Source organism: Podarcis raffonei, chromosome 2 (assembly GCF_027172205.1).
Source record: "Podarcis raffonei isolate rPodRaf1 chromosome 2, rPodRaf1.pri, whole genome shotgun sequence".
Lineage (NCBI taxonomy): Eukaryota > Metazoa > Chordata > Lepidosauria > Squamata > Lacertidae > Podarcis > Podarcis raffonei.
In genome coordinates this window covers 22155290-22176512 of record NC_070603.1, presented here as the reverse complement: position 1 = coordinate 22176512, position 21223 = coordinate 22155290, and the positions used below count along the sequence as shown (strand labels likewise).

General features: G+C 49.7%; 1 protein-coding gene across 1 annotated transcript in view; it reads right to left on the bottom strand.

Annotated features, from left to right (window-relative positions):
* The window catches only part of LOC128407190 (histone-lysine N-methyltransferase 2D-like), a 117615-nt gene that overhangs the window by 59418 nt on the left and 36974 nt on the right, over positions 1-21223 (bottom strand). Inside the window, 16 exon segments of the mRNA XM_053375251.1 lie at positions 879-1058; positions 1392-1508; positions 3661-3741; positions 4464-4647; positions 6970-7106; positions 8922-9038; positions 9127-9273; positions 11101-11340; positions 11616-11663; positions 14058-14167; positions 14408-14572; positions 16295-16476; positions 17556-17660; positions 18456-18566; positions 19830-19943; positions 20141-21027. Of these exon segments, the coding sequence (XP_053231226.1) occupies positions 879-1058; positions 1392-1508; positions 3661-3741; positions 4464-4647; positions 6970-7106; positions 8922-9038; positions 9127-9273; positions 11101-11340; positions 11616-11663; positions 14058-14167; positions 14408-14572; positions 16295-16476; positions 17556-17660; positions 18456-18566; positions 19830-19943; positions 20141-21027 (2925 nt within the window).

Below are 21223 nucleotides of genomic sequence, written 5' to 3'. Positions count from 1 at the left end.
CTGATTGGCAAGCCCCAAAGGCTCAGTGGTTTAGACCACAGCGCCACCCGTCACAATATACAGAGCAGATAAGAAAGAAACCTAAGCTTGTTTTTATGTTGCATCGCCACTTCTGTGATATTTCTTTTATATTTGTATGCGGCTTGGATATTTTTCAATACTAAGCAACATAAAAGTACAGTGGTACCTCGCAAGACGAATGCCTCGTAAGACGAAAAACTCGCAAGACGAAAGAGTTTTTCGTTTTAGAGTTGCTTCGCAAGATGAATTTCCCTATGGGCTTGCTTCGCAAGACGAAAACGTCTTGCGAATTTGTTTCCTTTTTCTTAAAACCGGGCGCATTGCTTGAAGAGGTGCAGTTCCGTGTTTCGCAAGACGAAAAATTCGCAAGACAAAAAAACTCGCAGAACGAATTAATTTCGTCTTGCGAGGCACCACTGTAAAGGTAAAGGTAAAGGGCCCCCTGACCATTAGGTCCAGTCATGACCGACTCTGGGGTTGCAGCGCTCATCTTGCTTTATTGGCCGAGGGAGGCAGCGTACAGCATGACTAAGCCGCTTGTGGCGAACCAGAGCAGCACACGGAAACGCCGTTTACCTTCCCGCCGGAGCGGTACCTATTTATCTACTTGCAGTTTGACGTGCTTTCGAACTGCTAGGTTGGCAGGAGCAGGGACCGAGCAACGGGAGCTCACCCCGTTGCGGGGATTCGAACCGCCGACCTTCTGATCGGCAAGTCCTCGGCTCTGTGGTTTAACCCACAGCGCCACCTGCGTCCCGGAACATAAAAGTAACATTAAGCAAAACATCTGAAGGGGGCGGGAGACAGAAAGAGGAAAATGTGACTCGTGGCCCACCAACCTGGGCGTGGAAGCTCACCTTGCAGGAAAGGCCTCTGGCCCAGCTGCGAGCGGCTCGGGTCCCGAAGGCCTCCGGCCTCAGCTTCCGCCCCAATGCAGTTGAGCTGCTGCTGCTGCTGCTGTTGCTGCTCTCGCTCCGCAGACCCCAGGACGTCTTTGAAGAGCTGCTGGACGTCCTTGCTCTCCATTTTGGGCAGCTCTGTTGGGAAAAGGGGGCGGGAAAGCCACAGTGGAACGACAGGCGGCAAAAGCCCATCCAAGAGAGCAACCACCTCAGCTGGGTGGCAGAACCCGTCGGTCTCCAGTAAGGGCAGGCTGAATTGCAAGCAGGGGTGGTTAAAATAGAGAGAGAGGTGCACCGGTTATGGAGCAGCGACCGCGCTTCCTTTTCGTAGCCGCTAGCATCTACCCCCCATTCTAGAGCGGAGAGGAAGCCGGGGCTTCCTGGCCTCTCCCTTGCTCTCCATGGAGGGGTAGATCCTTGGCAGGGAGATGGGGGGGCAGAAGGGTCTATTCAAAGGGCCCGCCTGACCTTCAGTGGGGATTTTGTCAAGGTCGGAGCTGAGCACCCCCTCCCCCGGGGGTGTGGCTGGGTTCTCGGCACCTGTAGGGTCTGGAGAGGTCTTGGGCACCATCTGCTCTTCTGTGCCTGCAGGAGCAAAAACAAGAAGACCGCCGCCAAGCCCATCAGCGCAGGGACAGGGAAGGTGACTGCGCTCCCAAAAACGCATCGGGAAGGATCATCTCCTCCGCTGGAAGCAGGGAGATAAACCCGCCTCGCTACACTTGCAGCAATATGGGAAGAAACCCAGGTAACTTTGCTCCCACCTCGCTTGCAGCTTGCCATCATTACCGTGGCAGCTGACATAGGCCAAGGAAGCAAGGCACTCCCTTCTGACGTGGCAAGTAAAAAAGCCAGAAGCCTTTCTATTAGGAATTATAGGTACCAACATTCCAAAGGAACAGAAAGGACTATGTATGCGACAACAGCAGCACGGATGCTACCAGCCCAGAGATGGAAAGAAGGAAAAGTCCCTACCAGATAGGAAAGGCAAACTAAGCTGTTAGACTATGGTGAAATGGCAAAACTGACCGGGAAACTCAGAGACCAAGAAGGCAAGAAATTCAAAAAAGAATGGGGAAAGTTTATAATTTATTTAGGAGATCACCCTGAGCAGTTGAAAACGTTAGCAGGGTTTTAATCTCACTTGTAACAAACACTATGGACAATATGGTACAAAACATAGACAATGAAATAATATGCAGTTGGGAATGTTGACAATAGAACCCACTGGGTGGGGAGTCTCGAGATTCAGAGAAATCTCATTTTATGGATGTGTATTTGGTGTTGTAATTAATTTGTATTGGTAGAATCAAATAAAAATTATTTCAAAAAGGGAGGGACCATTAGCAATGGCAAGAATCAGGTGCTCTGATACGGGGTTCTCTCGACTGATCTCTGTTGGGCTGCTGGCAACATGATATGGCCGGTGCTTCCCTAAGTGACTCCTTTTGCTGTGTGTTGCCTTCCCGACGGAATCAAAAGAAGAAGGGAGGAGAACACCAGAGCACACTACATAATTCCAATTATTATAAAATTACGTCAACATTGGAAATACGTGCAAATTTATTTTACTGGATATCATGGATTTGGGGATGCAGTTCATTGGTATGTTTTAAAACTTGCATCACATTTCCGGTTTTCATTTTAAGGTTTATTTTAGCAGCATTTTAAAGCAGTACTTACTTCCCAGGGCAATAACAGCAATTCCCCAACCCGGTTTTGGACAAGGCAAATGGCTTTGGTGGGGGAGACCTGGAGTGTGCCGTTAGGAGTAAGAGGTCCAATAGAATCTGGGGTACACCATACTGAGACAGGTGGACCAAAATGTTTGACCCAACACAGGGCAACTCAAGATTCTCAAAAGTGCAAGGAAGTTGTCACTTCAGAACAAGGACAAGTCCCTCCCTGGCACCTTCTACGGTCAGTTTGCCACAACTGGATTTAGACAATGGAAATCATAGGGTTTTGAACATGCCAATTAAAATATGAGCTCGTTTACACACAGCCACAAAATTTATTCACCTCATATACACAAGACCTAAAAACCCAGAGCATTATCAGGGTTCGGGGAGACAAGACTTAACCCCGCTCTGGTTGACTTTTGAGATTTTAGCAAAGCAAATTACAACTAAAGGTAAAAATGGTAAAGGACCCCTGGATGGTTAAGTCCAGTCAAAGGCAACTATGGGGTTGCGGCGCTCATCTTGCTTTCAGGCCAAGGGAGCCAGCGTTTGTCCACAGACAGCTTTCCGGGTCATGTGGCCAGCATGACTAAACCACTTCTGGTACAACGGGACACCATGACGGCAGCCAGAACACATCAAAATGCCGTTTACCTTCCCGCCGCAGTGGTACCTATTTATCTACTTGCACTGGCCTGCTTTCGAACTGCTAGGTTGGCAGGAGCTGGGACAGAGCAACAGGAGATCACTCCGTCATGGGGATTCGAACCGCCAACCTTCTGATTGGCAAGTCCAAGAGGCTCAGTGGTTTAGATCACAGCGCCACCCGCATTCCCACCTTTGACATAGTCACCTTTGACTGGACTTAACCGTCCAGGGGTCCTTTACTTTTACCTAAACCACAATTACATTACACTGTGCAGATTAACACAGGACTAAATGTGCTAAAAGAAGCTGCTTCGTGTTCTTCCTAGCAACCTAGCACAGCCCCCTCATAAGGCAGAAGCATACCCCCCCCCCCAGCTTTTACGCTCCTCTGAAGAACTCGTACTCACCGGTATTTTCAGTCTTGGCATCAGCAGTTTTCAAGTTGTTTTCTGGGGCTACTGCCTCCCTGCTGTCAACACATTCATCCCCTGGAAGAAGAGGGTGTTTTGTCGAACCAAGGTCTAGGACTGGCGGCCAAGCTCACCCCAAAGATGTGGTGGGCAGCTAGAAGCGAGCATCTTCTGCTTACTGCCAGCAGACCAATGGATTCGCTGAACGCTTTAATCTGACGCCGGGGCAAATGATTGAGGCGTATGTGGCTAGACATCCATCAAACTGGGATCAAGCTTCGCCTTGTCTGTTGTTTGGTTATCGTGAAGTGCCCCAGGAAAGTTTTGACTGCTCTCCAACTGGTGAGGGGCAAAGGTAAGTTCCTGCACTTAGCCAGGAAGAACCAGATGCACAAATATAGGATGGGGGACACCTGGTTTACTAGCAGTACCTGTGAAAAGGATCTAGAGGTCTTGGTGGACCTCAAGCTTTCTATGATCAACAGTGTGATGCAGCAGCAAAAAAAAGCAAACTCTATTCTAATAAATCTACTTCAATCAACTAGAGATCTGTTTACTGAGGGTAAAACCTGGGTACTGAATCCAGTTCCTCACCTCTTGGGTTACACAAAGCTGTGTAACTTGGCTGAGCTGAAGCTCAGGTAGCAGAATGTTCGGCTTTTTTTAATTGCTCCTGCTTCTTTTGAATCTCAGGAGCGTCTGGTAAGTTATTTCAGCTTATGTCTTTATATGTTCTGCCCTTGCACTTGGAGACCTTTGCATTTCAAGTCACTGACAAGTCGAATAAGCACAGCTCATACCTTTGGGCTGAACCGAAGGGTCTTTCCCGTCCACCGGTCCTTTCTGAAGCATGCTGAAATCCACCTTGGGCCTGGGAGCCCCCTGGCCAACGGGAGGGTGGGCAGTTCCATCCCCACCCACACCGCCGGCTGCCAGCAGTGCCTTTCTGCTCAGGTCTAGGAGGGCCTTTCCAAAAAAGGCTTCCTGTCAAAAGAGGTGAGAGAAGGAACCGAAAGAACAGAATGAGATGGTATATTCCGAGTAAAAAAACTGGGCCTCCCTGGAAAGCTAACCTCCAACCCCTCTGGCCCAAAATGAACAAAAGCACACACCCAAACTCTATTTGCTCATACAGTGGTACCTTGGTTCTTGAATGGCTTGGCTCTAGAACATACAGTGGTACCTCTAGATACGAACGGGATCCGTTTCGGAGCCCCATTCGCATCTAGAGGTAAATGTATCTAGCGACGGCACGTCTGTGCACGCGTGTGTTGCTTTTCTCCGCTTCTGCGCATGCGCATGATGTCATTTTGAGCATCTGCGCATGTGCAAGCGGCGAAACCCGGAAGTAACGCGCTCCATTACTTCCGGGTTGCTGCGGAACGCAACTCGAATGCGCTCAACTCGAAGCGTATTTAACCCGAGGTATGACTGTATTGGCTCCCCAATGCCGCAAACCCATAAGTGTTCCAGTTTGCAAATATTTTTTGGAAGCCGAATGTCCAACGCAGCTTCCGCTTGGGAACAGGAAGCTCTTGCAGCTAATCGGAAGCTGCGCCTTGGTTTTCGAACAGTTTTGTGAGTCAAACGGACTCCTGGGATGGATTAAATTCGAGAAACAAGGTTCCACTGTATTAGGCAAAATTAATTCCTATTTTTTCTCCCTCTATTCCCTTTGGAGGAAATTCTGCGCTTGCCAGACCCACCCCCCACCCTTGGGAAGGAATTGCAGGAATGAAATTGTATCTGTAGGCTCGACACAGTATTACTGATTAGCAGCAGCAGCAGCAGCAGCAACTCACACAAATGGCAAGGTGTTCTCATTCTCCATAGCCGTCTTTTAAAGATAAATTGCCAAAAGACAAGATTCTACAGCCTAATTAGACTATACTGTCATTGGGTTGCTGTTTTTATTTTGATGATATATATACAGTGGATGCTCGGATTGCGAACGTGATCCGTGAGGGAAGCACGTTCGCAATCCGCAGCGCCGTGTCTGCGCACGCGCAGGTTGCAATTTGGTGCTTCTGCGCATGAGCAAGCGTCGAAATCCGGAAGTAACCCGTTCTGGTACTTCCGGGTTCGGCGCGGTGTGCAACCCAAAATCGCACAACCCAAAGCGTCTGTAACCCGAGGTATGACTGTATTGTGGTTGCATATTTTCATTTTCTTCTGTGAACCACCCCGAGGCCTCCTGTAGAGGGCGGTACAGACCTCCGGAACGAATTAAGTTCGTAACTAGAGGTACCACTGTATATAAATCCAATCAATCATAGAATCATAGAATCATAGAGTTGGAAGAGACCACAAGGGCCATCGAGTCCAACCCCCTGCCAAGCAGGAAACACCATCAGAGCACTCCTGACATATGGTTGTCAAGCCTCTGCTTAAAGACCTCCAAAGAAGGAGACTCCACCACACTCCTTGGCAGCAAATTCCACTGTCAAACAGCTCTTACTGTCAGGAAGTTCTTCCTAATGTTTAGGTGGAATCTTCTTTCTTGTAGTTTGGATCCATTGCTCCGTGTCCGCTTCTCTGGAGCAGCAGAAAACAACCTTTCTCCCTCCTCTATGTGACATCCTTTTATATATTTGAACATGGCTATCATATCACCCCTTAACCTCCTCTTCTCCAGGCTAAACATGCCCAGCTCCCTTAGCCGTTCCTCATAAGGCATCGTTTCCAGGCCTTTGACCATTTTGGTTGCCCTCCTCTGGACACGTTCCAGTTTGTCAGTGTCCTTCTTGAACTGTGGTGCCCAGAACTGGACACAGAACTCCAGGTGAGGTCTGACCAGAGCAGAATACAGTGGCACTATTACTTCAATCAATACACAATCAATATTATACATTTTGGGTTAGGGGTCTGTACCTCACTTCAGCCTGTACCTCACTTATATAATTATTATTCAGCAACTCTAATAAGAGTAAGAGCTGTCTGACAGTGGAACGGTCTACCTTGGGAGGCTGCGGACTCTCCTTGGAAGTTTTTAAGCAGAGGTTGGGTGGCCATCTGTCCTGGATGCTGTAGCAGAGATTCCTGCATTGCAGGGGGCTGGACTAGATGAGCCCGGGGGTCCCATCCAACTCTGAATATTCTATTATTCTACTCTGCTTTTGCAAACCTTCAGTCTGCAACTGAACATCTCACCGCACAACTGTCCACAACTTCCTCCCCTTCCCAGTTTGGACAGCAGAGCTTCCGAATGAAACCGAGAAGCGAAACGGCACCTGGCCGCACTTAAGAGAGAAGCGTTTCCTCCTCCAGTCCACCAAGGTAACCAATCAACCTGCATGTCCCTCTTACCTGAAGGTAGGCAGGGAACATGTCCTCCAGCTTGCTCTTCTTCCTGCCCCGCCGTTTCTTCTTCTCGTCACCCTCAACCACTCCCTGCTCAGCGATGCCCTCCGCGGGGACTTCAGCAGGCGGGTTGGGTTGAGCCCCTGGCGTGGAGGCAAGTTTGAGCAGATATGAGCATCTCTTTGAATTTCAGATAAGCAAGGCTGGGAGCAGCGAGCGAACCAGCTCTCCAGATTTCAGGCTACTTTTACGGCTGCGGTGTGGAACCTGCAGCCCCCTCCAGACCGGGCTAGACTACCACCCCCATTGGATTTGAAACTGACAGCCTGCTGTCCGTTGAAAGAAAAATTATATGAAAATGATGTGCCGTTGGGATTTGACACCTAGTAAAGCGGGTGGCACTGTGGGTAAAAGCCTCAGCGCCTAGGGCTTGCCGATCGAAAGGTCGGCGGTTCGAATCCCCGCAGCGGGGTGCGCTCCCGTTGCTCGGTCCCAGCGCCTGCCAACCTAGCAGTTTGAAAGCACCTCCGGGTGCAAGTAGATAAATAGGGACCGCTTTCTAGCGGGAAGGTAAACGGCGTTTCCGTGTGCGGCTCTGGCTCGCCAGAGCAGCGATGTCACGCTGGCCACGTGACCCGGAAGTGTCTCCGGACAGCGCTGGCCCCCGGCCTCTTGAGTGAGATGGGCGCACAACCCTAGAGTCTGTCAAGACTGGCCCGTATGGGCAGGGGTACCTTTACCTTTACCTTTAAAGCAGCAAAAATGTGCAGAACCAGTTCAAATGTGTGTTGGAAATGTAAAAAGAAAGAAGGTGCTTTCTATCGTATGTGGTGGTCATGTGGGGTGGTAAAAGCATTGTGGGAAATGATACACAATTGGGGGGGAAAAGGTTTAAGATAATTTTTGTCAAAAAACCAGAGGCTTTTTTGTTAGGAAGTATAGGTGCAGAACTACCATAAGAAAAGACTGTTTATGTGTGCAACGACAGCAGCAAGGATGCTTTTAGCCCAGAGATGGGAAGAAGAAAAAGTACCGACCACAGAAGAATGGCAGGCCAAGCTGATGGAATATGCTGAAATGGCAAGACTGACGGGAAAGATCAGAAACCAGGAAGACCAAGTATTTGTGAAAGACTGGAATAACTTTTTAACATATCTGAGAGACCACTGTAAGCAGCTGAAATCACTGGCAGGAATATGATGACACTTGTAAAGTAACATGAACTCTGGATACGATGGATATATAATAGACAGACTACAGTAAAAGATGTGGGGAGGGGAATTTAGAAGCAGAACCCATGGAGGGATGGAGGGAGGGAGGTCTGAAGGTTCGAGAGAAACTTTTCCTGGTTTTTGTTTTGTTTTGTATGTACAATCTTCTGCATGTTTGAAAACTTGGTGCAGCTAACTAAATAGATGCAAAAAGCACCTCATTTCAATAGCAAAATTTTGGATGTGGGATTCTCAGACTGTGGACTGAGAAATACATGGAAAGAGTTTTGTTTTCAAAGACATATCCCACTGTTAAGATACTAAAATAGGAAACAACATCCCGTACCAACACAAGCAACGAATAAAGGTAAAGGGACCCCTGACCATTTAGGTCCAGTCGTGGCAAACTCTGGGGTTGCGGCGCTCATCTCGCTTTATTGGCCGAGGGAGCCGGCGTACAGCTTCCGGGTCATGTGGCCAGCATGACTAAGCCGCTTCTGGCGAACCAGAGCAGCGCATGGAAACGCCATTTACCTTCCCGCCGGAGTGGTATCTATTTATCTACTTGCACTTTGACGTGCTTTTGAACTGCTAAGTTGGCAGGAGCAGGGACCGAGCAACGGGAGCTCACCCCGCTGCGGGGATTCGAACCGCTGACCTTCTGATCGGCAAACCCTAGGCTCTGTGGTTTAGCCCACTGTGCCACAATGAATACGGGGGAACAAAATATACAAGCCATGCCCTTACCCTCCTCTGGATGTCCCTCAGCACCTGTCGACTCGCGAGAGGCTTCTGCCAATGCGGCCGAGCCCTTTTTCAAGCGGGTGTGGGATTTCCGCTGCCGCACCATGAACCCTCCGATACCTGTCCCAGGGCAGAGGAGAGACGAGTCAACAAGACGAGAAGGGACCATTTCTGTTCCAAAGGCCTGGCCCAGGCACACAACACTCACCTGGGCGATATGGCTTCCGCTTCCGCTTCTTGACCTCCTCAGAGTCTTCCAGAAGACCCTTCGCCAAATCGGCCTCGGCTGCGGCTTCCCTTTCCGGGGTAGCAGGGGCTTCCAATTTGATCTCGCACTCCATGTGTTCGATGCTGACTGCAGGCGGACAAGGAATGAGAATATGGGCGAATGCAATATTCCTTACCCAAAGGAACCTCAGTATAATTTTCCCCATGGAATACGATTCCGCACAAGCACCAGTCCTCCTGTCTGTTGCATCATGCATGCGCCTTTGTGTGCTGTGTGCAGGCACCTAACTGAACTCTCACATACATTTGCACATGTACACACACACACACACAACTTGCCAACCCCAGGAACACTATGTGGAAGGTTACCAGATAAGTCTCTCTCTCCTGTATTCCTCCTCAAATAGTTCTCGGGTCCATAAAAGCAACACTTCTGGACTTTCAGTTTCTTGAATTTTGGGGCCTTGGACAACCTGATCTACAAAAGCACCCCACATTTGCTTCTACCCCACTATAAACGACCACCACCTAGACTTCTGCATCATATACGCTCTATCACAGCAAAAACTTTCCCACACTAGTCAATGTCTAGAACAGGACACCTGTGCTGCCTCCCAGATTACAACCAAGCTATAAACATATTCATTCTCAAGAGATTACGTAATACAGATTACAAGCAGTCGTTGATCTAGCATGTTGGTTTGTTTTTTTTACCAAGTTTGGAAGAGGAGGAACTGTGGCTCAGTAATAAGATCCAGATTCCACCTCCCCAAACCCACCAGTTTGGAGAGTTCTTCATTGCGCAAGGAAGTACCTTGGAGCCCAAGTCCCCAGAGAACCGCATTCTAGCTTGTATCACCACCCAGGGTTGGCAGTACTGACTAAATGGAGGACAATATATATATATCAGTACTGCACTATAGGTATAGGTAAAGGTAAAGGGACCCCTGACCATTAGGTCTAGCAGCGGGCGACTCTGGGGTTGCAGCGCTCATCTCGCTTTATTGGCCAGCGTGACTAAGCCGCTTCTGGCAAACCAGAGCAGCGCACGGAAACGCCGTTTACCTTCCCACAGGAGCGGTACCTATTTATCTACTTGCACTCTGATGTGCTTTCGAACTGCTAGGTGGGCAGGAGCAGGGACCGAGCAACGGGAGCTCACCCCATTGCGGGGATTTGAACCGCCAACCTTCTGATTGGCAAGTCCTAGGCTCTGTGGTTTAACCCACAGCGCCACCCGCGTCCCAGTATAGGTATACTGGAGCTTTAATATTAATATTAATAATATTTGCTTTTGTTGTTTGCTTGCTTGCCGCCCATCTGACTGGGTGTCAGGGACCGTGCTGAGGAGGGCTGCACTGAGGGAGAATGGTGGGAGCCACCCCCTCCTCTTGATTCTAATCCTGAATCTTCCCAGGAGCAGGAGGACAGTATAGATTTGGAACAGTGGTTTGCAGTGGGAAATAGTTCAGAAGGCAGAAGCTGGGAAATACTGGATGGGGAACAGCTAGGAGAAGAAGCACTGGGGGAGAGAGTGAGTTAAGAGATTCACTGTCTCTGGAAAGCATTCTTCCACTGTCCCCAAGGTCAAGGAGAGCTGAGAAAGTGGAAGAACAGAAAGCACAGAGGGTACTAACTCAGGTTACAAGACGTAGCAGTGACGTAGATTAATAGGGACGGAGAGAGGAGTGACCTTAATTGGGAGCACCGCCATGCTAGAGAGATGGGTTCTGTTGTCGCTTGCTGTGGTTTTTAAAGATTCTAACTGGTAAGAAGACTCCTTTTCCTTTGTTCTGCTTATCTACTGCCAAAGGAGGGAGGAAACCAATTCCCTGAAGCCTCACACTGTGTTGCCCCAGCCATTCTGGGCAGACTAAAGCAGCAAACAATTAAGAACTTCCCTCCACAATACTTTACCCCGCACTCCCTTGAAGGTGGTGGAGATGGAACAAACCTTCAGCTTTCAGGATCTCGTCTCCCTCCACGTCGCCCTCCTTTTTCTCTTCGGGGCCCAAGGGGTCAACCCCATCCAGCACACCTTCGCCATTGAGCGCACCCAGCGGCCGTGGCGTCGTTGGCGTCGTTGGGGTCTTGCGCGGCCGGCGCTTGTGCAGTGGCGACAAGGACAAGTTCCGCAACACCGCCATGCCCGTCTCTGTCAGCCAGACGCCTTCAAAGCGAAAATACTGGGGCTCTGTGGGGGAGAGGGTGAAACTTGGCAGGCAGGACCAAACCAGCATGGTGCCACTGTGCCTCTTTGTAGAGAACCAGCCGGAGCATTAATTTCTTCCCCTCCTTTCATCCACTACATACACCCCCTTTTTCTTTTTTGACACCCCCCCCCCACAGTTGACAGCAGTAATTCAGAAGGACCCGAGCCTACATTTATTCCAGGCTCAGAAATAAGATCAGCACGGTATCTGGGTGCAGTGCCTGAGATTATAGAGCACGAATGAGAAAGAAACTTACCCGGCTCCTTGATCTTCACTGGAATAATTTCTGGAGGGGGGACCGGAACTTTAAATAGAGATAGAGAGAGAGAGACCCCCAAAAAGGGATGTTAGAAAGGGTATGTATTCAGTATTTTGTGTCTGTGTGTACTTCCCACAACATTTTTATAATTCCATTTTTATAAGCGTATCTACTTCAAGTAAATGGATAAACGAGCAAATTAAGTTAATCTGGATATGCAGAAAATGTTAGAAATAAATTTAAGGAACTGCAGAAAGAGGGGGAAGGAAGTCGAGCTTTGAAATGCTGAAATGAGTGTAAAATTATTGAAATGTATAAAATTGAAAATAATAATAATAATAGGATAATCCCTCCCCCCACCAAATGTGCATCATTTATTCACTCAACCTTTCATCTTTAATCTGCTCCTTCACCTGCATTCCCCATGCGCCTGAAACACAGCCATGTCTTTTCTACACCCAACCCCAAGCAATGTCAATGGTATTACACCGCGCCATAATATCCACAAACCTCTCTGCCACGTCTAGCTGACCGCCATCCTCAGCCCCTTTGCCCCACTTATCTACTACTGTTTCATACCCACCCACCCCAAAATATCTTGCTGAAGTCCTCATGCAGCAATGGCTTATGTACTTGTTCCAATTTCCATTTCAAAAGAAGCAGCTACCATTAACTGACACTGAGAATCTCTTGCACACCAACATTTGGAGGGCAAGTCAACAGGTTATACAAGGGGTAGTCAAATTTCCTTACTGTCCACCAGTGCTCGATGGAAGGAAGATTCGGCTTGTGCCGTAGAACCCCCTACTGCCCACCTAGAATCCTGAAACACCCACTAATGGGCGGTAGAGACCAGGTTGACAACCCCGGGTTACACTATTCCACATCCAATTCTTGGCTTCCTCAACTGCTGTCTAGGGCAGCTCTCTTTTCCATGACGCTGGGAAACTGCTAAACTAGGAAGCAGCCTATCCAAACACAGAGACGGTTCTATGTTCCCTTTGTATATATCTATGTTTCATGGTCCTCCTCTTCGAGCTTCTCCATTCTATTCCCTCAACCCACACTCTGTCGTCCATTTTATTCCTTCTCGACATTCCTTGCCATTCAGTGATTATGGGGATGTTTTGGGTCTTTATGCACCCTTAAGTGTTTTCCCCGTAAAGATTTCCTGAACACCTGCAAATCAAGTATTCCGACACATCCCTCTTCTGTGTGGGTGGTGTGGTTCAGGATATAGAACCACAGGAATACTCAACCTGTATTATTATTATTATGCATAGTGATGCAGAAAGGAAGTAGACCTAAGCTGCCCTCTCAAATTTTGAGCATCATGAAATCCTCCCCTGAGCCAGCTCAGGATTTGAGGGTCCCATTGGCACAGTGTCCTTGGTGGGTTAGTGGGCCCCTTGATGGCTTTAGTCATCTGAGAGCTGTAAGGGTGGACAGCAGAAGTGGCTGCACACTAATGAGCACTAGGTGGCAGCAGCTAGGAGCGGCAGCTTCCCACAATGCCTTGCAGCAACACTATGCTGGAGGAATTGTGGGAAGTAGGGCTGGGTGATACCTGGTTTTCATCATCGTGATATATCACCAACTAAACATTGCGATGTACTGATATATCACAATGTTTAGGGTGGTACTATGTAGGTAAAAGACACCTGGACGGTTAAGTCCAGTCAAAGGCGACTATGGAGTTGCGGCGCTCATTTCACTTTCAGGCCGAGGGAGCTGGCGTTTGTCCACAGACAGCTTTCCGGGTAATGTGGCCAGAATGACTAAACTGCTTCTGGTGCAACGGAACACCGTGACAGAAGCCAGAGCGCATGGAAATGCCATTTACCTTCCCGCTGCAGTGGTACCTATTTATCTACTTGCACTTTGACATGCTTTCAAACTGCTAGGTTGGCAGGAGCAGGGACAGAGCAACGGGAGCTCACCCCGTTGCGGGGATTCGAACCGCCGACCTTCTGATCGGTAAGCCCAAGAGGCTCAGTGGTTTAGACCACAGGCTGGAAGGCTTCATGCTTTTCCCCCACATGGTGATTTTTGCATGGAGCACACAGCGCATGATTCGTTTTCTATTGCCAGGTCAAGAATTATGAACCAATATCACGATATGGACGTGAAACCGGTTTTGGACGATATAATGCCCAGCCCTAACATTCACAATATATTGCCAGGTCAAAAGCTATGAAAACCGGTATCATAATACGGACTTCAAACTGGTTTTGGGCAATAGACTGATATATCGCCCTGCCCCAGTGGGAAGCATAAAAAGATCACTGTCTGAAACCCTGGCACTCAAAACTGCGAGGAAATAACACCAGGGCAGGCTTCTGCAATGAGCCTTGCCGTTGCACTGGGGACTTGGCAGTTGCTGATGCATCTTTCTGAAATGAATTTGGTTCGCAGGTCTCACACCTGTCCAGAACTCACCAACGGGCTTCACCACATAGGGCTGGCAGGAGGTACAGTCAAATCCTTCGTCTGCTGCCTGTTCAACTTCTTCCTCCGTGAATAGGTTGTCGCACACAGCATGCATCCACCTGGGAAGCACACAACAGGGTTTCAACGCACATACGGAGAGAGTTTGCAGATTAAGTATGGGGAAGGGAATTCTCCGACATCTCAAAACCTTGCCCTCCCTCTCTCCCCGCAAGATGGAAATGTACAGGGGGAGAGTCAGCACTTACAGGCGGGATCCAACGTTGCCTGCATCTGTTGACGTGAAGATTACAACGGGAAATAGTGAAATACCGGGTGGGTTAAGGAAAACTGGGGCTTACCTCTCACAGTGCTGGCACTGGATCAAGAGGTCGTCCTCCACATACTTCACATGGCAGATGGGGCAGGTGACAAGGCTGGCGCAGGGAGCACAGTGGGTGTAGTTGTTCTGCCATTCGCAGTGGAAGCCAGGAGAGACTGCTCCACACTGCACGCAGCAGACGCACCTGTCAAAGAGGGGTGGGGGCAAGGAATCAACACCAATTCTGCGATCCAATCTATCCCCCCGCCCCGAACCAAAAACAACGCAGATGCCCTAGGAACGGCAGGCCAGAATTACTCAACTTGAATGTGACCTATAATCACATACAGTGGTACCTCGGGTTAAGTACTTAATTCATTCCGGAGGCCCATTCTTAAGCTGAAACTGTTCTTAACCTGAAGCACCACTTTAGCTAATGGGACCTCCTGCTGCTGCTGCGCCGCCAGAGCACAATTTCTGTTCTCATCCTGAAGCAAAGTTCTTAACCTGAGATACTGCGGTATTTCTGTATTAGCAGGGTCTGTAACCTGAAGCGTATGTAACCCGAGGTACCACTGTACATTCAACTCTACCTCGAGCAAGAGCACAACCCGCTTTTGATTTATTAAATAATACGTTTCTGTACGACCTTTCGATTCTAACAAGGACGCCAACATCACCGAGGCAGAAAATAGGACAAAACTAGTTTAAACGATAACAAAAGTAAGACAGAGGATTGAAAGACCAAGAAGAGCGGGGTTTTAAACCTTCAACCTCACACCAAAAATGATTAAAAACAAAGCAGGATAACAAGTGTCTTTTTGCTGCCTGCTTGCATGTCTTCCGGGATAGGGCCAGCCTAACCACCTTTGGGAGGGATTTCCATAGCCTGGGTGCAACCACAGAAAAGGCTGCGTCTCGCGTTCCCACAACCGAACCTTTTAGCAGTGAGGAGTGCAGCAGGGCCTCAGAAGATGATCTCAATCTATGGGCAGGATCATTCGGAAAGAGGCCACCCTTCCAATATCTTGGCTCTATGCCATTTAGGGATCTACGGATAGGTGCCAGCACATGAACTGCAACCGAGTGCAGCCAATACAAAACCAGTGTATTCTTTTTTTAAAAAAAATAAAAATTATATGGGACGAGATATAAATTGTAATATAGAACAGTGGTACCTTGGGTTAAGTACTTAATTCGTTCTGGAGGTCTGTTCTTAACCTGAAACTGTTCTTAACCTGAAGCACCACTTTAGCTAATGGGGCTTCCAGCTGCTGCCGCACCGCCTCTGCGCAATTTGTGTTCTCATCCTGAAGCAAAGTTCTTAACCTGAGGTACTATTTCTGGGTTAGCGGAGTCTGTAACCTGAAGCGTATGTAACCCAAGGTACCACTGTATATTGTAAAATTTTGTGAAATGTGTTTAATAAATATTTCAGATGTTTATATAAAAAAGAAATCAATAGGTCACATCTGCTGTGTAACATCTTACAATATAAAATTGTTCAAAGAACCTATGCTTAGCATAAGTCACATTCCCAGCGCTTTTTTTCTTAAAAAAAATGTTTAGGGGTACTCTCATTTTCCTACTCATACTGAAATACCGCCCCTCAAAGAGGCCAAACTTAGATTCACAAAATGTTTAGGGGTATGCGTCCCCCCAGGAAAAAAGCACTGCACGTTCCCGTAATTCCTTCATTCAGATTATTATTTGTTAGATACACCATCAGAGTTCAAAACCAAAACGGCAGTGGCGAGCCTCTTCTTTTCTGTTATTTAACTGCAGCAAAAACAGCATGGCCAAAATACAGGGAATTGAATTCATTCCGACATGAGAAGTAGAAAACAAGAGAGCCAAGCTCTCTTGATTTTGTTTGCCGCACACAGGGCGCTGCCCCTTGAAAGCAGTCTTATGTCGTCTCTCTCACCATTTACACTTCCAGCCGCCCTTGGGCACGGTGTTGAGAGGCGGGTCCAGGCAATACGTGTGGTAGCTGATGTCACAATCATCGCAGAGCAGCAGGCGGGACGGGTCCGACGCTTTGCCACAAACCTCGCACACAATGCATTCCACGCAGCGCCAGCCCTTTAGCAGCATCACCTTGGTAATCTTTTTAAAAAAGGGGGAAGAAGGAACAAAGATGTTTAAAAAAACGGGGGAGCCCTGAGTGCTTACGGAGATGCGAGGAGAGCTGTGGTTGTGTGCACAACCCTTCTTCGTCAAGCCTGATTCCTCTATGGCTCTTTAGAACAGCTGCCTCCCCTACGTGAGTGTCACTCTCAGGCCTGCTACCTGGGCAAGGTTGCTGAGAATAGGGTAAAGGTATAGCTGGACGGTTAAGTCCAGTCAAAGGTGACTATGGGGTTGAGGCGCTCATCTCGCTTTCAGGCCCAGGGAGCCGGCGTTTGTTCGCAGACAGCTTTCCAGGTCATGTGGCCAGCATGACTAAACTGCTTCTGGTGCACGGAGAACTGTGACGGAAGCCAGAGCACACGGAAACGCCGTTTACCTTCCCACCGCAGTGGTACCTATCTATCTACTTGCACTGGTGTGCTTTTGAACTGCTAGGTTGGCAGGAGCTGGGACAGAGCAACGGGAGCTCATTCCGTCATAGGGATTCAAACCGTTGACCTTCTGATTGGCAAGCCCAAGAGGCTCAGTGGTTTAGACCACAGCACCATCCACATCCCTTTTTTCGTTGTTGCTGAGAATAGGGCAAAATGACAACTCCTCCTCCTGTGTAAATTAACCTATAAGAGCTTGCCGTTTCCTTGTCAGGAACCAAACTTTGCAGATTCCACACACTTCAGATCCGAGGAGAGCAAACGGGGCCTTCATAGGTCAGGACAGTTGAAGGTTCAGCTTCCTTCCTAGACCCATACTTGCAAGACTGTTGTCCCTATGCACAGATATTCCATGAGCCCCACCCCGCACCCCGCAACTACTTGATAGGAAAGAAACAAAAGCCAACCCTCTTAGATGGCTCCGCCCCACCCAATTCCACTAACATCTAAATTAGGAGTGTCACACTCTATTAGATTAGATTATCAGATTATCAGGCAACACGGGACATATTTAGCTCAAGAACTGAGCACGGTGAGAAGCCATGGGTCCTTTAAGAGAGGAATCATTATTTTAAACATAATAATGGGGAGAGGGGGTGCTCCCTCACACAGAGCAGGCCTTACCTTGCTGTTGACGCAGTAAGGATGGTAACATTGAGAGCACTGGGAGCATGCCAGGAGGTGGCCCTCAGCACCACGGCCAAAGCTACCACACACCACACACATATCCTGTCAAGGAGGGAGAGGCAGGTTAAAAGAGACCTTGCAATGACCCAGAGAAACAACCTCCATTTTTTAATGTAAATATTCCAACCGTTCTACAGATGCAAAGTAACATGCAACCACAATTCGGCCCCCTCCCTAAAAGAAGTAATCTAAGGCTGCTAACCGATACTTTATAAACACTCTTAGCTTTCCTTTTCTTTTAAAGTGACTGAATAATTTTAATGAATTTGCAAGCTCCCAGCCGGGGCAAAAGGAATAAAGCTTATTGTCCGCAGCAATGAAACAGGGAATGGTGAGGCCAGCTATCCACCAAAAGGAATCTTGGCGAAAGGTGTAACACACCTGAGCCACAGGACTTCAGCAATAAGCAAGTTCAAGGCCTATCCATACTAGGTGAAATCTAGGTTTCAAAGATGTACCCCATTGTTGACTTCAGCTGGGTGCTACCAGCTACGGCAGGGCTGGGCAACCCCCAGATCTCGCTTGACTCCAACCAAACATTTGGGGTGATGGGTGTTGTAGTTCAACAACACCCAGTGTGCCCCATCCTTGAGCTACAGCTGTCTGTGGGGCTTCTTATTAGAAGGAGCCAGAGTTTCAGCTAGAAAGGCAAACTGTTATCCTCTTGGGGCGGCTAGGAACCAGTCAACAGATGCACCTGTCTGCGGGACAGTCCCAAGTCTACGCTCTTTGCAAGGCCTGACTAGCCGCTCCAGGAGAAACTCGCCGCTCACATCCATTGAAATTGGTGCAATCAGAAAACCGTCAGACGTTTGCTGCCCTCGTGTCTGTACTCACCTGCATCAGCACAAACTTGTCCGTGTTGGAGAAGAGCACAACCGTGTTCTGCATCGTGTCGTCGTCGTCGTCGTCATCCTCCTTGCTCGGGGAGCTGTCGATATCAGCGAGCTTGGAAGGGAAGGGAGCAAAGGGACGAGGTGAAACTGCCGTCTTTCGCTGCTCCCGACACACAAGAGGGGGAAATGCAGACGCACAAAGCTACAGTCTCCTCAGCCTACCAGCTACACCCTTGAGTCACTGCCCGTGCTGCAGGGGAGAAGGCCTACAGTCCCCTTGCCAGATTCTGTGTATATCCCCCAGCCCTCCCATTTATATGCCCCACCACCCACAAATATCCCCACTGGCTAATAATTCCTGGTAGGTCGACCATGCTCCAAAAGGGACAGAATTCCTACCCTTTTAAGAGCACAGAGGAAGGCAGAGATTCCACAGTTGCAGCTTCTCAGCGTCGCGGCAAGAGGGAAAACTACATCTGCTGAACAATGCCCCGCTTTGAAGCACTTAAAGGGAGAGAAGCCCCATCACTGATAGAATATGGCAAGCCTACGTTGTGAGGGAACGATTCGACAATCCATTCAAATGAAAGGGAGGAGAGGGGAAGGTCGGACCCACTGCCTCCAAGCACTATGGATAAGGATATGGCCCCAGCCAAGGTGCACTAACTGGGAGCTGCAGGAAAGGGGGTGCTCTCGTCTTGAGACCAGAACCACGCATCTATCCAAACTGGGGGGGGGGGGCGCTATCCGCTGCCTGAAACGCCGCCTTTGGGGAGGCCAATAGGACTGGGCGATATCTGGTTTCCAGCATTGCAATATATCACCAGCTAAACAATTGTGATATATCGCTATATCACAATATCTGAAATAAGGATGGAACTATGCAGAGGCGAACAGCAGGGCCTGGTTTTCGACACTGCAATATATCACCAGCTAAACATTGTGATATACTGATATATCACAATGTCTGAAATAAGGATGGAGCTATGGCTGGCTTTGTGGTTTTTCCCACATCGTGATTTTTAATAGCACACAAACGCACACGCGAAATTCACGATACACTGCCAGGTCAAAAATTATGAAACCACTATCACAATATGGACTTCAAACCAGTTTTGAACGCTATTATCACCCAGCCCTAACACACATCGCGATTCGTGATATATCGCCAGGTCTAAAAGGATGAAAATGATGTCTCAATATGGACTTCAAACAGGATTTGGATGATGATACCGATCTATCGCCCAGCCCTAGAGGCCAACCTCCCTACGTACCGCCGCTACGGCTTCTCTTGCCCTGGGGAGGAGGGCAAACCACTCGAGCCCCTCCCCTCCCGCTCCCCCAGCGTTCTCCTGCCTGCTAAAGCTGCCCCTACCGCCAATGTCTCGATGGAAGAAGTGGTGGATTTCAACCGTGATCGGCCCCGCCCTCGGCCTGTGTGGGACCCTCCCCGAGGCCGTCTCCTCCCGGGAAAACTGCTGCTGCGACCCTACGACCAGAAGGAAACAGAGTGAGAGAGAGGGTCAAAAATAAAATGACAGAGAGAGGGGGGAACATAGATGCACACACCAGGGAACATTCAAACAACATGGCCGCCCATTTGTTCTGGTACTCCCCACCTCTGACGGGGGGGGGGGGGCTACTCAGAGGGGAAGGAAGGAAGGAGACAATGGGCCTTTGGGTTACCTGCTTGACACGGGAACGGGCCGGGGAGCTCCGCCGCCGCCCCTTCTCACACTCCCCTTTCATGTCAAAAGGCAAGGAGTCGTCCATCTCGCCCGGTGGCAAGGAGGCCCCGTCGTCTCTCTGGAGGCTGACGTCTGTGGAGGTCAGGCCGGCCATCTCCAGGGACATGGAGCCGCCGCCTTCGTGGTAGGGCGAGGCGAACTGGAGCTCCGAGCCCGGGAAGCTGCTGGCGTCGCCTTGGCTCAGGTTCGAGATCTCGTTCACGATATCCGACTTCACCAAGTGGTGGGGCCTCAAGGGCGCCGGCCCGGCCTCCTCCTCCCCGCTCGCCACACCCTCCTGCGGGTGGCCAGCCCCGTAGGCCTCCATCGGGGTGCCCCCCAGCAACTCCGCCTCCACGGGCGAAGGGGAGCGCTTGGGTTCGCGGGCAAAGCCGAGGGTCTCCTCGGGGGGCTCAGGCCCCAACGCAGCAGGCCCGTCCTCGTCCGGAGCCTCTGCCTCGCTCAGCGGAGGGGATAATCTCTCCTCCAGCTCCATCTTGGGCGCCGGAGCTGCCCCTCCGGCCTCCTCGTCCTCTTCTTCCTCCTCCTCCTCTTCGTCCTCTTGACTAGGCTGTACTCGGCCGCCGGCAGGGCTGTCCGGCGCCAGGCCCTCGACCCCTGTGTCCATGGGCTCCTCGTGGGCTTCTCCTTCCTCGGCGGCTTGGGGGGAAGCAGCTTTGAGCGAGCCAGGCCGAGGGCTCGCTGGAGAGGCCTGCCCTTCCGGGGCTGGGGGTGCCGCCTCAGTATGGCTCTCTGTGGGTTCTGGCTCTGCGGACGGCAACTCAAAAGCAGGATGCTCTTTGGCACCGAGCGGGGGCTCCTCGGGGTGGGCGGGAGAGGCTGGATCTGGAAGGGGAGAGCGAGGGAGCAGGAGGGGAGACATGTAAGCTTTTGGCAGGAAAGAGCCATTCCCAGACATAGGAAAAGGGAAGCAGCGTTCCTCAGACTAAGCAGAGACCAACAAGATCAGAATCGTGCACCAGTCCTTTAGCCTTAGAAATTAATGAATGAGATTAATTGGAAGTCAGTTTTAAATGAATGA